The 17,193-nt window shown below is 38.9% G+C and overlaps 1 protein-coding gene across 5 annotated transcripts in view; it reads right to left on the bottom strand.

Moving 5' to 3' along the window:
* DGKH (diacylglycerol kinase eta) overlaps positions 1-17,193 on the bottom strand; it is a 172,492-nt gene that overhangs the window by 66,371 nt on the left and 88,928 nt on the right. For 3 of the 5 annotated variants that reach the window (XM_065054598.1, XM_065054606.1, XM_065054613.1), the window contains one exon: positions 15,275-15,355. In XM_065054598.1, coding sequence (XP_064910670.1) covers positions 15,275-15,355 — 81 coding nt within the window. Of the gene's footprint in view, position 1; positions 15,232-15,274; positions 15,362-17,193 lie in introns of those variants that run through there. The other 2 variants (XM_021286773.2, XM_013366779.3) reach the window with 2 other exon arrangements.

Genomic DNA, 17,193 nt, shown 5'->3' on the forward strand with positions numbered 1-17,193 from the left:
CCCAATCTCTGCCGTAAATAGTCTCTAGCCTTGGTTTGTCCTACCCACTTCTTCATTAAACTGAGCTGCACTTTAACATATCTCAGAGGCAACGTAACAGAAGTGCAGCAAGCTGCAAGTCACATGGAAGAGAAGCAAAAACCCTGTGGGCTTGCCCTTTTTTTTTTTTGATGTACTCACTTCACATGGAATGGAATAATTTCTCTGTTTTCTATTTCCTTCAGTCTTGCTTAAGCTTTTTAATAAGGTTTATTAGTAGCTCTCCGCAGCTCTTCCTAAAGAACAGTTAATGCAAAGAGCAATGCTTCTTTCATTAGTTTGGAGCCAAACAGGCGCTTTATTACTTCAAAATGTTTTTTCTAGGCCAGGTCATCAAATGAAGCCCAGAAAAGCCATTAAATCATAATATAACCCTGGCTCCAATAACAATCAGCATTCTGCTGGAATTTCCAGGTTTCAGTGGACTCAGAAATCTTATTTGGGCAAATACACCCACCAGATTATTTCCTATTATATAGCATGACATTATAATACGGCTTGAGTAAGGTCAAGTCCACCCAAAACTCTGCACTTGATGTCCGTGCTTCCCCAGTCCTCATTACTGATGCCAAGCTGTAACCAGATGTTGTGAAATGCCATTAAGCAACAGCTGCATTTATTGCTGAAGACTCATGGCAATCTCAATCTTTTCAAGTAATATTTATTTATATTACTCATGTCTCTAGTACTACCAGTCACAGAAAGCCCCCATGTGTCCCCTTGACTTTCCTCTCCCAAAATCAAGGCCTTATTTCAGTTGCTGTCACATAGTTTAGTGCCAATGGAGATGCCATTTGGTATCCAAAGCACTGGTGTCGGGCAGGTAAATGTGATAGAGCAGCAGCTACAGATAAGCCAGGTTGGACACCAAAGACCATCTCAAATGGTACTACACACTCATGTACCAGCAACCAAATCACATCAGCAAACATTGTTAATTAATTCATGTAAACATATCAGGAATTCCTGTATCCCCACTTCTTATTAAATTCAGAGCATTATAAACATAATGAAGTCCAGAACATTTCAACAATCTAAAAGTTAAATTATATGCTGATGATCACATGAATGTAGGATGAATTATTATTAGTGCTCTAAAAATAAAGGGGAAATTTGAACGACATACATATTTGTAAATACAGCATCTATAACATCGTGATTAAACTACATGTTTTCTTTGATTTACAATTTTTTACAACAAACTTCAAGAAGGAATACAATAACACAAAAAAAAGACAAAATGCATTATATGCAAAAATATCAACAGTGCTTGAAAGTTTTCTTAAAGAAAAAAAAAGATAAACTAATCAGTCCATTTAGGTTCTCATCTATTTCAGTCTACAAAATCATGGAGAAGATGTACTCTCGTTATTTATTAGATATTTCATGTAACATAAGAATTCAGGGAACCCAGGAAACGATTAGCTAACAACAAGAAGTGCTTTTTCCTAAATGATACGTGTTACTTAGTCTTGAAAAGTATTCCCAAAGGATGCTGACAAGACCAGAACTATAAGCATCTAAAAAGGTATTTGACAAATTCATCATGAATAGATGCATCATATACTGTAAAACACAGTATCTGAAACCTTCAACTTAGCAAGTGCCCAAAATCCAAGAGTGAATGTTGGGACTTTATGCAAGAGGAAGAACTGCTGTACCTGCCTTGCTGCTCATACTCCTGGAGTACCTGCTACTGCTGTTATATGACTTTGATTCCGTATGGCTTTATGAGCTTTATGTGAACTCAGTATAGCTGTTCCCACTTGTCCTAAACAGAGAATGACTTCCTATACCTTCTTATTTGCATTTACACAGAAGGCATGCTTTCTTATGAATGCTTACAGGAAGTTATGATTAACCAACTTCAATGTGATGTTTCAAGTGTTTTCATTAAAGACAGTTGAACCTGTATGCAAACATATTCAAAAGTAAAATGGATTTAATTGTCCTTAAAACTATTTTAGAGTCATGTAAATTTGGATTTCACTACTAATCTTATCTCTTTGCATGCAGGCACATTTAAAATCCAGTATCTTTTCTTCTACTGACTAAAGTCAGTATCTTTTCTTCTATTACTTATTATATTTTTTTTAATTAATGCTTGCTGCCTTAAATATTATTATTTCTATGTCACTCTGAATATGCTAAAACTCTCAACAGACAAGGAGAAATTGTATAATATAATGACAAAGGAAGTGTCACAGGAACCACTGGAAGACCACTGAGGTAACGTAAGAATAAGAAAACTCTTAAATCTTGGAGAAACTCAGGTGCTAATGGTTCACACGCTGACAAAGCAGGAGACAAATCAAGAAGGATGAAGCCAGACAAAAGGCCTTAAAAATAAATAAGTCAAGCAGATTTAATTTAGAAGATTAAGTTACTTTGAAAATTTTCACTGTTGTCAAGTAGCCAAGTAGTCATTGCTGATTTTGGAAGAGAGAGTTACCAAAGCCAGATACTGCAGTATATTGAAAAATAATGAAATTGAGGTAGTGGGAATAAAAAATGCTTTTAATGCAGTAGGCATAGGGAAAGAGTGAGTATATACAGTCCTAAAAGTTGAAGGCGAGCAACACAAGTCCTAAAACATCATAGAGAATTAAGAATGTCTGTATAGGAAGAAAAATGGTCAATTACTGTGATAATGTTCCTGTTCTGTTCAGAAAAATAGGGGACTTTTTGAGTGGCGAATGAAGGAGAGAGCAAGAGGACATTGTTCAGTCTGCCACCACAGAGGTCTTGCCATAAATTGGGATTTTCACACTTGTTGACACTAGGATAATTTGTCTTCTAAAAATACACATATATTCATACATATGTACCTACATATCTGGAAATTACTTTGATGAAAATTACTCAGTCCAGTTTTGGCCCACTACTGCAACTTTTCTCTCAAACAGCACCTATTAGGAACAAGCTTAATATCTTGAAAGGAAATAAAATTGCACCCTGGGCTTTCAGAGGGGATAACTTTACTAAAAACATGCTACATGCCTTCAAACCAATGGTTTTTGATTTATGATTGTAAAATAAAATCACAGAGAGTTCTACTAAAGCCTGCATTTTTTACCATATCAGCAATATATAGGAAAATTTAGTCACCAAAGCTTGGTGGCTACATTTCTGGTTTCCTTTACTGATTTAAAAAAAAAAAATGCAGACACTATAATTGCTAATCAAGAAAATAATGGTCTCCATCTCAGCAGCAACACAGCAGCTACTGTAAAGCACCCTTCTTTCTGCAACATGATATATGCACTACGGCACCTTCTGCTGCTCTAAACTATTATCAGGCATTACACTAATAGCACTTTGTACGGCCGATCTTGAATTGACTTAGTAATGTGGAAACATCACTTAGAATCTGAAACGGGTGGGGAAATGGTCTTCCTGTTCTTTGAACAAATATTTTTAAAATATCTTTCTGGAACTAATGAAGACAGGGTGATAGAGAGAGCACCCTCACCTTAGGGACCGCACCTGATGCCTGGGGTATAAACGTAACAGATTTAATGTTTTGTAAGTTCTCTGTGTTTCTAGACGTAGGAAAGTGAGCTCTGGCAAATACCTTTGCTTTCTGTCTGACCCTCCACTGACCCTCTCCTCAAGCAGCAGGGTTCATATGAATGTGATGGATGGATGTACCTCCATCACAGGGGTGTGGGTGGACTGCTAGGGTCACTGATGTCCCCACATCTACCAGAACTTGTCTGCAAAAATCACAGTGCTAACAGTTGGGCAGCTTCCTACAGTGCTTTAATTTATTGGATCTAGGATACTAAATAAATTATAACGTTATATCACTGTCAATGGTGTAGTTGGTGCTTTATGGTGAATTGTCACTCTTATTTTTCAGGATGAGCTGAGCCAGGCAAAAGTATAAATTACAAAGGGAGCGGAGGATTTAAAAGCAAGGCAAGTAATAAATGGCTATTATATTTGCCTGAGTACAATACAGAATTTATAATCAGAACAATTAGCTCTGTCTATTCCACTAAAACGTTGCTTCCCTCTTCTTGCTGGCCTTCTCCTGTTTCACTGTTGCCAGGCTCACAAGTAATGAAGTAATGTGTGGTTTGGGCCCCCACAATAAAAAAAATCTTAGAAGGGTGAAGGAAAGGCTTAGTCCCACACAGCATCTCCTGCACCAGTACAGCAAGACAAGTGGGCTTAACTAAAAGGCAGGACAAAAGTGGTTACATCACAGAAACAGGTATAAGGTCTACTCTGATTTGACTCTGCAGCAGAATCCAGCCCAGGTAATTTAGGTGGCCGTGCCTTGGACCACATCACCAGCAAAATGAAGGAGCATCTCCCAGAATCCATCCAGGTACATGAAGGACAAGAAAGTGATGACGAGTAGTCAGCATGGATTCACCAAGGGGAAGTCATGCTTGACCAACACGATAGCCTATGATGAAATAGCTAGCTTGGTGGATGAAGGGACAGAGGTGGATATTGTCCACCTTGACTTCACTAAGTCTTTCAGCACTACCCCTTAAGATCCTCATAGAGAAGCTGAAGTATGGGCTAGATGAAAAGACAGTGAGGTGAATGTCTGGGCCCAGAGCGCAGGGATCAGTGCACAAAGTCTAACTGAAGGGCAGTAACTAGTGGTCTACCCCAAAGGCCAGTATTGGGTGCAGCTGCACAAATGACCTGGATGATGGGGCAGAGTGCACCCTCAGCAAGTTTGCTGATGACACAAAACTAGGAAGAGTGGCTGATATGCTGGAGGGCTGTGTTGTCATCCAGAGTGACCTCTGCAGGCTGGAGAAATGGGCCGACAGGAACCTCATGGAGTTGAACAAGAGCAGGGCAAAGTCCTGCACCTGCGGAGAAACAACCCCAGGCACCAGTGTATGCGGAGGGCCACCCAGCTGGAAAGCAGTTTGGCAGAAAAGGACCCGGAGGTCCTGGTGGCTAACAAGATGAAGATGAGGCAGCCATGTGCCACTTCCACAAAGAAGGTGAACGTTATCCTGGGCTGCATTAAGACAAAGCATTGGAGTCAGGCTGAGGGAGGTGATCCTTCCTCTCTGCTCAGCACTGGTGAGGCCACACCTGGAGTGTTGTGTCCAGTCCTGGGTTGCTCAGTAGAAGAGAGACATGGACATACTGGAGAGAGTATAGCAAAGGGCCACAAGGATGATTAAGGGACTTAAGCATCTGACATATGAGGAATGGCTGAGAGAGCTAGGACTGCTAGCCTGGGAAAGTCTCAGGGGGGATCTTATTTATTTTTGTAAATACTTGAAGGGATGGTGCAAAGAGTCAATGGACACAAACTGAAAGAGACTCTGTGTGAACACCAGGAAACACAGATACTGAAAAGCTCTTTGAACCTGGTCCTGAGCAGCTTGCTCTAGGTGGCCCTGCTTCAGCAGGGCCTTGGACCAGATGACCTCCAGAGGTCCCTTCCAACCCCCAAATCACTCCATGATTCTATGAAAACAGAATCCAGGTAAATCAAGTAATCCAGTTAGGACACATCCTAACTGTAAAACAGATGCAAAAATCATCCAGCAAAGGACACTCAGTATTTAAATATAGCAAAAGCAATAAATCATTCTTGTAAAGGTAAACTGGAAACTGCCACATACAGACCAAGGCCTGCACATTAAATTCTTTAAAGTCCTTACATAAAGATTTGTTAAGCACGTTATTTCAGACTGCTGTGCCCTTAGCTCCAGTTTCAGCAGCTCATTACACGTTTATCAGATGGGATGGCTGCTGTGCTTAAAGGAAAACATCTAGTTAAATATTTAATGGCTTTAAGTGCAAAGTTATATAAAATAGAACAGCAAGTGAGTATTTTCTTCTTCTGTAATAACAGATTCCTGTTTAAACATGATCCAGCTGCTGGAAGCCAGGGATCCTTGTTCACTAGAAGCAGGAAATTTATTCAAAGTTTACACCAACGTCCTTGTTTATAAAATTATCCGGTAGACAGGAACTGCACTGAGGGATGATTTTTAAGGTTTCTCCAGGTATTTTAACCACATTGAGAGCAAGAAGAGGAAGAAATGTCAGAGAATACGCAAGTGTAGAACTGCAAGAAGAACGAAATTTGGCAATCTTCTTGAAGTAATACAAAGACCAGTGCTCATGTTCCAAATACCCCAACTGCTTCATCAGTGCTTTACTATCAGTGCAGAAAAGGAAATGAAAGATATTTTAAATGCATTTACTTCTATGCAAATCTTCTTAATGTATTTCATCAATTAAAGAAACTCTCAGAAAACTAAAGGAAGAAATAGACATCTTCTCTGAACTATTTAAAAAAAAATCCTGCTTAAGCTTGAAATCTGTGGAAAACAAGAAGTGTAAACATAACTAGAACAAAAATGTACAATTTAGCTCAGAATGGTCACATTTTTAAGCATCCCCTTTTTTACCTCTTCTGAAAAGTGTTCAGCTTTCTTGTAATAGCTTAATCCCAAGCGATTTATCTATGGATTTTAGCCTCACAGCTGAAATGCTTTATTGCTTTTTCATAATGAAACTTAAAGCTTCAACGTTTCCAGACACTCTAGGGAAAGGGAGACAGCGCATCAAGTCAGAGATAAGGAGCTTAAAACTTGAAAGTCACACCCAAAGCTATTCAAAGAGCTCTCAGCTTCATTACATTTTTCTGTCACTGTCAGAGGGAGGGGGAAACGAGCAAATGCTAAATGGAGGAAAAAGAAATCTAAGTGCATCACAAGTGCACACTAATTGCTTTTGTCTCTCCATTTTTGTTCCCTGAAGCATATTAATTTGCTATTTCAGTTTTGGGGTTTTTTTTCCTAAGCTGCCTGAATATAGAAAAAAAAAAAAGGAGTTGAAAATGGAACTAAATGGAATACAAAGCACTTCCCTCCTCTTTCTGTGGTTTAGGTATTGCTCAGGCTGGGAGCATCGAAAAGCCTTCATCATTTAGAGGCTCATCAGCATCTGTATGAAACAGCAAATGGTTCACAACTAGGAGAAAACTAAAGCCAGCCCAAGACTTAGCTCTGTGTGCAAAGCTGAGTCACGCTGAGGAGCCCAGCACAGGAACTTGAACTGTTTCCAGCAATATTCTATCTCCTGGAGATGACAAGAGGCCTTGAGATCTTCAGGGATGTGGCTCCAGGACCTCTGTCAGCCCGGTGCTAGACTGCAACTGGGGCATGGGGAATGCCTGGAGATGCCATTCCCCCATCTGTGATGGTGCCATGCAATGACCCTTCTGATAACCAAGGGGAAAATTTTAAATACAGCGTATTTGAGAGTGGGATTCACCTCTCAGAGGAAGACACTCTAAGTAAAGACATCTACAAATGTGTCTGCACTCCCACCATCATCGGTGTATACCACTCCCAAAGTTAAGACACAACCAGAATGCAAAGGAAATTTCAAAGTGAAGCCAAGCCAGCCCAGGAAATTATCGTACATCTACAGGATAAATTGCAGGATAAATTTGAGGTAAAATATGCTGAGAGGAATCCTAAAGATAGCACAACAAGCAGTACTTAGCACTTCAGTAATATTTCTTCCGTTTTCCTTCACACAAATAATTTCATAATACTACTGTAAGCTCATAAATAATACCCAGATCACTAATGATAATAACAAAACCAACAATAATAGTAGATATTGTTATTATTTAGTTTAAATTAGTATGCAATTGAGTTAAGATGCACCAATAGCTGAGTTTCATGAGGTTCACACCAGACTCTCTTCAGCTGGGTAAATTTAAGGAGAAACTATTTCAAATTGGTGGTTTATGTAAGTTTATCAAGAAACAGAAGCATGTTTCCAAACACAAATCTATTATTTAGTGACCTGTGGTTTATTAAAGGAAGAAGTCAAGCAAGAGTATCTCTCTTCAAGGGAACATCAGCAGAAACTATGTGCAGAAATTTACTCAAAATACATTTTTATTAAATAAATGAAATTGCATATAGATGCATGCCAGAGTATTCGTACAGAGCAAAACCGAAGGTTTAATCACGCAGTGAAAAAAGTTTGCTTAGCAATATATGAAACCAGGGGAAACCACCCCAAGTCTGAAATAAGCCAAAGCCTTGAAGGTCATTGCTGAGCCCATGATCCTACATGATCCCAGGAGTCTCCCAACACCAGCATGGCCAGATGATTTCACCAAACTACAGAAAGAATAAAGACGGTGAAAGAGAAGCAGCAAAAAGCTCAGAAAAGGCCAGTGCAACCTTTAGGTGACTGGGCTTCCAAAAACACAGACTGAGGTAAAATAGTGACTGAAGGAGGCTTTAGGCTGTGAGTAAGGAAACCATCTCCTGATGTCCACCAAGACCAAACTGCAGTGAAGTGGATTTTGCAAACAAGCGGAACAGCATTAGAGAAATACCTCCACTGGCATCTGTAAGCATTTCTGCAGTTAAATAAAGCTCAAGACCCTGAGCTTTGGGCAAATCAAGAGTCAGTAATAAAACTGAATCGATGTTAGATTATTTAAATAGGAAAGAAACGGTATTAGGATAATTATTCCCAGCTTTGAGACTATCTCTCTCTGTCTCTGATATTCAAAAATACAGAAGACTGGAGTGCCCAAACCTAAAGATGAAAGGTTTTAAATTCCTTTGGGAAAAGGCTCTTTTCCTCTTGATGTGGCTTGGGGAAGGTTAAGCAGTTCTCACATTCCCCAAAGTTCTCATAGTCCCTGAAGAAAAGCCTCAACAACAACTCCAAAAAAAATCTGAGTGGCAAAAAAGGAAGCAAAATATGCCCAAATCCAAAGAAATTTACACTCTCTCTCCAACATACTACAAAAGTCTGGCAACACATTCTCTTTCCTGAGGCCATCATGAATATTAAAAGTTAAGTTTCTATAATCAATTAGAAGTAGCTAATCTCAACAGTGACCAGAGAGCTGACTGATGTTAGAAGCAGCAAGGCTGAAATAAGCTGCTAAAAAACAATATGCCTTCAAGCCCAGCCCTAATATTTGGGCTAATGTTGGACGTTAAAGTCCAACAAATAGCAAGAATTGAGTTTCCAGTACAACTAGACAATTTCCCATTAAAAACAGAGGCTGTACAGGAGGACGCAAAGGTTAAAAGAACTGGTTTATGCTTTAAACTGGTTCCACATAAATTATATACCAGTAAACTTTACATCCCCAGCCAAGATGTAGGATATGCTACATTCAGAAATATGGATAGGAAATAAGGTAATCAGAGTTCTGGAAGAAAACAATATAAACTGGAAGACAACAAGGCACATTTTAACCACAGTTGAAACACAGTTGCTCCAACAGATTATTTGGCCTCACTAATCTATAAGAAGTACCTAACCATCTCAAATTAATAGGTCAAAGGAAAAACAGCCAACCTAAATGTTTAGTTTTTCAAAATCTGTCCCAATTTACAGAGTATCAAGAAAATTGCAGACAACTGGATAAAGATCTTTTTTTTTTGTTTAAAAACATACTAAGCAGAACAGTCTGCTTTCAGGTCAAAGTGAATTGATAAATCTGACCAAAAAAGTGGAAATTAGAGGGAAAAAACCTTTCAACTTTTGGTAACAAAATTACACTCAGGAACTAACTAATGAAATGCTGTGCATGGTTTGTGGGTTTTTTTTCTTTTTATAATATGAAAATAATACTTTAAAACAAAATTTGATCCATTTAATTTGAACTAAGCTAAGTACTTCTGTTCAAAAAAGTTAAAACATCAGTTTGACCCACAATTATTTTTAGTTCAGTCATTGAACCAAAAAGACCGATGATTTTTATGTCCTGATCATGTGATGAGAAGAAAGCTAAAGGACCTTTAAAAAGTAAGGAGGAATAGTATGATTTTTTATATGGGGAAAGATTAATGAATCACAAGCACCTTATTATTCTCTTACAAAATTTTGGGATGAAATTCTTAAACTGGAAGAGAAGCGTAAAGTAGCAATAGGGGAACATTTACAGAAAGAACAAATTTTTGATTACTTAGTTCCCCCCTCTTGATCACCACGGTACTTCAGAATGAGCCAAGCAAGGTATTAAACAGACAGTACAGTGACTTGAAAAAGTTCAGGGTTAGTAAAAACAAAGAAACACACACCCAAGAAAAACCACAGAAGCATAGAAGAAATATTTATGAATTACAGACAGCTCTGAATTAACAGGAAAAGGAACTTGGTATCACTGCAGACGATTAAAAAATGCATAATGTGTCGCTGCTGCAGAAAACAAGCAAAATGTGGGATCCATAGGGAATGTAAATGAGTGTTAACTTAGAAAACAGTCCCGAATATCGGTAATTTGTACTCCCTGAGTGTCAAACTGGTTGCTTCACTTACAAGATGATGCTGCAGAATACTAGTCAGAAGAACTGCAATAATAGGTAAAAGTAAAGAAAAATGTTTACAAATATTGTTTACCTTGGAAAACAGTCAAACTGAAAGGAGCTAATAAAGAATATAGAATAAAGAACAGGCGGTTTATAGGTTTCTGCTGCCTTTGCCTCATAACACTATGTGAGAATACTTAATTAAAGCCTAGCACATTAATAGCTCTGCAACGAAGTATTTTTCCACAGAATAAATAATTAGACTCTAAGGTCTATATGGTCTATAGCATCACTAAAACCAAGAAATCAGCAAAAAATGATGACATTCGACATTTTTGCAAGCATACCCAGAATCCCAGTAATCAATGTTATTGGCTGGAATATAAAGTCTCACTTCCAGACAGTTTCTAATTACTAAGAACTGCAGTAGGCTTTCCAGGACAGCAGATCTGCCTACTGCAGCTTCCTTCCTGTCAAGATGACCACTTTAAGAAGACGCATATTCAACAAAAAGTACTTGATTCAGCACCTGATTCAGAAAGCTAAAAGCAGGGATCGACATTGCAGGTGCCCTGGATGACAAGGCTCCTATCACAGCTAAGACAGAGTAAGTTAATAACCAGTGGAGCCTATACTGAATTGAGCAATTACAGGAATTTACTTTAAAGAACTATTAATCTTATCCTACATATCTAAATGTAGAGGTCTATAAACCCATCACTTAATCCCAGACGAAGTTTGGGCAAGCTGAATCCCTATCATCTAGTATATTAATTCTCATGTTCCTGGATGGCAACTTCCAGAAAAACAGTGAAAGTATTTATTTCCTCTGTTACTCTCAGGTGTAATTAGGTAACAGAATGAATCTGATTTTCACTTTTCTGAATATACATGTAGTACAAAACTGAGATTACGTGGCACGTGTAAAAGCTTAAATTGGACTAGAAGTTGGCCTAATCAAAATCAAATGCCTAAAGACAAATATATGAAGTAATGCCTCAAAGTCAGTATTTCCACCCTGAAAATATTATTTTCCATCATATTTATCACAGAAGAGCATAACTGAATTAAGTGTTTCAAACATCAGTTTGGATGGACTAAACATAGGTGTGGTACATGATGCCTGTGCATTTTACGTGAGACTCTAGGACAGATTTATAATAGCCCAGAACATTTTACACATCCATGTGGCTCAGCAATTGAAAGGCAGCATGTTTAACATCTACAGAGGTTTTTCCTAGCCAAAGTGCATCAGAAGTTCTTCATCATCAAAAGCAAGGCAGAGGTAGAAACCTAAGCCGAAAGCTAACATGTCAAAATTCCCTTTGAAATCACAATTCATTATCACCCTGTTGCCCTGAGGAACTTCATTAATTGAATATGCCTGTTCAAGAATCATTTCAGTATTTAAAAAAACTTCTATCAATTAGAACAAAAGCACGCCACCAATGTTCCACATGCCCATGCCTGCATGCTGGAGAGCACTATTCAGCCTTATTCAGCCTCAAGTCTTGTTTTGAGAACAATAAAGAGATTTTTCTTAATGCACTTGAGACACCAACAAGCCATCTTTCATTCTTGCAAGCCAAAATGCATGAGGAATTACAGCTCTCAGCAGAATTGGTCACTGCCCCATCTGCTTGCGTGCAATAGGGATGGGGTCTGATTCATCCCTGAAGACATAACACGCTGTGCAACTACACTCCTCAGGACGTGCTGAGACAACATAAGCCACCAACTGAGGCCAAATCAAAGCGCTGTCAAAAAAAAAAAACCCAAAAAAACATTCAGCAGATTCCCCAGCATCATGAAGAGGACTCAGTGCTCACTCACAGCACTGAGCTGCAGGCACGGGGAGAGCAAAAGCCCCCATGTGCTCCTGGTGTGGCTGATGGAGGGGGTGATGCACATCTTCCATGGGCTGAATCGCTCTCTTGAACCTCTTCTCCCTCCCACAGGCTTCAGAGATTGGCACCTAAAAAGTCATCGGGAAGAATCTGGCCTTGAGGGTCTCATATGAAGCCTCTGAAGTCAAGGGTCTAGATGAGAATGCTCACAACTACAAAACACCCATCATCTATTAAACATCACTCTACTTGCAAGCTCCTTCACCAGGAACGATTTGCTAGCAATGAGCTCCTTGTTAATTGAAAAGCAATATCATAATCAATAAAAAACTGAAACAGATAAGCTGTTTCAAGTTTAGCAGCTTCTCATTTTAATTAGCAGATATTTATTTATCTCAGCTTTCCCCCGAACCTCAATTTGTTTGTAGTAAGAAAGGAAAAGTATTCTGGTGAGTAAACACTGGTCTTTAGTTACATAAAATACTCTGCAAGCATGTGCATTACAAATAAACTCAACCTTAAATCTGTGCGTTATGACTCATTTTAGGACTTGAGCTTTATCCAAAAAAAGAGCATGGAAAAACTTGACATGCACAGCTCTGTCTCCAAACATACAAACTACCCGGGGCAAAAGAAGGCAAACCAGTAGCTGCCACAAACTGCGGGTGGGAGATTGAGGGGGCAGGGGTAAGTGAAATGATAAAAGGATTTGGGGAAAAAAAAATGTTTAATGTAAATTTTTAAAAGTGTGTTTTCCTGGAAAGATCGTCATTTGGTTTCTATTCCATCTACATAAGTAGGTGTTAAAAATAATCTCTATTGGGACAAAAAACCCAAGAGGACTACATTAGCTACAGAAAGCTAAAGTTAAGGATTTAATTTTTGCTTTTTTAACAAAGAGAGTGTTAACAGAGCACTTATAAAGAAAAACAAGTGATTTTAAGAAAGGTCGGATTATCTTTTTTAAGATGAAAGGAAAATAAAGGAAAATGAAATGTTTCTTTTTATTTATAAGGAGTACTGTTGGAACGCTACACTCCTCCCTCAAAAGCAGTGCAGGCAAGGCCAGAGCTGGATTAACTCACTGAGCTGTGTTGCTGGGAGACTGGGTTAGGCAAACAGAAAGAAAGAAGCCAAAAGATTAAGCGAGATGATGACTATTACCATATTTCACAGTCAAATCAGATGACACTTCAATCCAGGAGAGCTATAAACCCAAATAATTCTTCAAAATTAATTTGAAGACTCCTTAGAGAAAACACTGCTAAAGCTGTAGACCCTGAGATTTTGTTCTCACTACCGTCTTCTACAGGAATCTTTGTACTGGATATAAAAAAAAGTATTTGGTGAAGAATGAGATAATGAGTGGGCCTAAAGGATTATGAAGGACACAAAACACCAAACAATGAAAAGAAGAAGAAAAAAAAAAGAAATAAAAATACCCCAAACCATGCCACTTTTCTTCCCCACAAAAAACTACACCAAGATGAACGTCTTTATTTTATGATTCAGTGATTGGTGGTAATACTTCATAGAGAAGTGTTTTCTTTATTTTCCTTTTCCCGCAGTGGAGGCTGCAGTGAGGGAAGTTTGGGTCTTTAGGGGATGCTAAGCCTTATATCCCATCTTGAACAAGAAGTGACGATCACAATCACTCATCATCTTTGTAGGCCTCATTATTCCTCAGCCATCCCAATGCCTCCACGACAGCTTTACTTCTGGCCAGGAGCAAGGCAGAAGCCGATCTTCTAAGCAACACCAAAAACATCTTTGAAAGGCAAGCTGGCACCTCACACAGCCGCCTCCACGTTTGAGACTTTCTGTCAAATCAGTCTTTTTTATTGTGTTCTTAGTCAGCAAAGAAACTTAGATTGATTTAACAAGCCGGCCTGTCCAGGCCAATGCAAACACATCTTTGAAGTGCTCTTGACTACTTCAGTAGCTGCCTGGGAGGCAGCAGAACAAGGAAGACCTGGTGATGCTTTCAGAAGACTTGCACTAGATGGCCTTGGAGAAGAACACTGGTAACACAGACCACCTGTGATCATTACAATCCTCAGGAAAATGGAAAATGCACATTTTAATAGAGAATAATGGGATTTGCAGGTTAAGAAAGGTGACACCATCGCAGTCAGTGGGATAACACGTAACTTTCGGAAGGAAAATTTTAGCCATGATCTTCCTCATAGCTAGTTCTTGTTCAAAAAAATTTACTTTTCCAGGGTTTAAGAATCAGCAGAGGAACTATGTCAGACATTATCACTTAATTACAACAAAGCAGTTGAACAATAAATGGCAAGACCTGTGTGTGAAACACACTTGTGAACACAGATTTATGAACACTCTTCATTTCTTATACCAGTGTTGGAATCAAGGTATGACTCTGGAGACAGCTTTTCCACGTGACTTGGAAACATACAGGAATATGATTGACAATGAAAACAAAAAAAAACCCACTTCAATATGTCAGAAAAGAAAAAATGTTATTATAAAAAATTAAAACAATAACACAATTACATTTTAATCAATTCAGCATATCACCCTGAAGACAAACTGCAGCATAAAAGTAAGCTGTACTAACGAGTACTAACCAAGTACTAATACTGAATTTTGATAAATTTTTAATGCCTTGTAGGCAGGCTAGCACATCTACTCTTGCAGCTTTACAGTAAATCAATACAGGTGGAAACGTCACTTTTTCTTTTTTATTTCAGAATAGAATAGAATAGAATAGAATAGAATAGAATAGAATAGAATAGAATAGAATAGAATAGAATAGAATAGAATAGAATAGAATAGAATAGAATATTTCAATTGGAAATTACCTACAATGATCATCTAGTTCAACTGCCATTGGATGCTGTACCAGCAACTTTTGAAGCAACTGTTATCTAACACTCTAAATTTTGCTAAAAAAACACAGAGACAAAATTATCAAGAGCTGATGTGATATTGTTGTGATACATAAAGCCATTTTCAAATAAAGGACATTTTATTTCCAAATAAAAATGATAAGTTATTCAGAGGATTCTTGATTTTCTTAGTAACAGTGTATCTAAAGCTTTCAAGATCAGTATTATAATGGTTCCATACCGTGAAGCTGTTGTTGACATTTTTTGTGCTCGATTCAGCTACACTGGCATCTGACAGGTCAACTTCATCAAATATTAGTGACTGTGAATGGAAAAGAACACAAAAACATTAAATATAGTCTGAGTCCACTTTCAGGTATGCTTACAGTCTGTGCTTTCATTTCCTTGTGTCCATTCCAATTGGAAAAGAAAAACAGAAAAAAAAAGTAGTGAAAAAATAGAAAACAACAATGTGATAGAACCTCCTATTACACCCCTAAACACAGTCCTATTTTCTACCTAAATGGTACATGAGAGTGTACAAAGGTGGCTCCGAAGTTATATATATCTTTAAAATCTCTTCTGATGTTGTTGCTTTTTTTTTTTAATAGATGCAGGTCTGCTTTGTAGCATAATTGTTATATCACAGAAAAGAGGTTGACACAGGAATGCGTGCAGGCAGGTTTTGAGCGTCTCCGAAGAAGGAGACTCCACAACCTCTCTGGACAGTCTGTTCCAGTGCTCTGGCACCCTCACAGTAAAGAAGTTTCTCTTCATGTTTATATAGAAGCTCCTGTGCTTCAGTCTGTGCCCGTTGCCCCTCATCCTATTGTTGGGTGCCGCTGAAAAGAGTCTGGTCCCATCCTCTTGACACTCACCCTTGAGATATTTATAACCATTGATGAGATGCCCACTCAGCCTTCTCTTCTCCAGGCTGAACAGACCCAGCTCTCAGTCTAAAAAAAAGATGTTCCAGACCAGTCATCACCTTCGTAGCCCGCCACTGGACTCCCTCCAGTAGTTCTTTGTCCTTCTTAACCTGGGGAGCCCAGAACTGGACACAAATGGATTAACTGCCTACAAATGAATTAACTAGTTTGGGGATGGAACTTTACATTCATGAAGGGGAATCTGTGATACGGCATCCATACAAGAAAATGGAGCTCAAGGGCCTGAAAAGATCCCTTCTACTCCTTCGTTTGATGTTCCAGTAAGAGTAATATATGTCTTCTTTAAACACCCCAGCCTCTGGCAAAGGATTAATTAGGTTCTGTTAAACTCACGTTGGGTCTTGAAGCACAGAAGGGAAGACCAACAAAAACGCGTCCACTTTTTTATAGCCATAGCATGTTCTTCCTCTTCCATGCCATGGGAAGGAGAATGGATGCTGGGGGAGTTTCAGCATTTCTGGATTCAACGCTACAAAGCATTTGTACAACCGCCTACATATTACACCTCCTTTTCTCATCTTCATGGCACAGATGACATTGCCATTCCAAGAGCTCTCATCTGCCATTTATTGAGTCTTTATATAAACTGCTCAGGGTAGCACCATGTGCAGAGAAGTGTGACAACAGAGGTACTTCAGTGCTGCACTCCCTGTAGAGGCGACATTTTCCCTGATTCATCGCAGTCACACTACCACATACCATACAATTTTGGTCATATAGCCCTAGAAAGAGAGGTCTCTATGCCTTAGTACTAGTTTTGTTGAGAAGATTAGGCTATAGAAGTTGACAGGGGACCTGAAGCAATTCACCTACAGCTCCCAGGAGTTGCTGCAACTCCACGGGGTAAAGAGAAGCAATGCCCACGGCTGTGAAACAGCACAATCTGAGCCAGCCCAACAAGCCAAAATGCTCCCAGTCCCTGTCCCAAGGGGGTGGGAGGAAATGCCTTTCAGCAAGAAGACAAGTATTCCCCTCTGCACACCCCCAATTTTCCCACCAAAAAATTTCACTTGTCAGAAGACAGCTTCTTCCCTTCTAAATCAGTTTCGGCAGAAAATCTTCCTGTCTTGGTTTCACATAACCATTTCCATCCCTTTAACAGCAATACGGGTATCAGACTGGAAGAGTTTTAATGGAATCCAGTCTGAGGGACTGAGGGACAGCCGAGCATTATCTACTTTTACTGGGGTTTTTTTATGTTAGATTTGAC

This window comes from Columba livia, chromosome 1 (genome assembly GCF_036013475.1).
Source record: "Columba livia isolate bColLiv1 breed racing homer chromosome 1, bColLiv1.pat.W.v2, whole genome shotgun sequence".
In the NCBI taxonomy this organism is placed as follows: Eukaryota; Metazoa; Chordata; class Aves; order Columbiformes; family Columbidae; genus Columba; species Columba livia.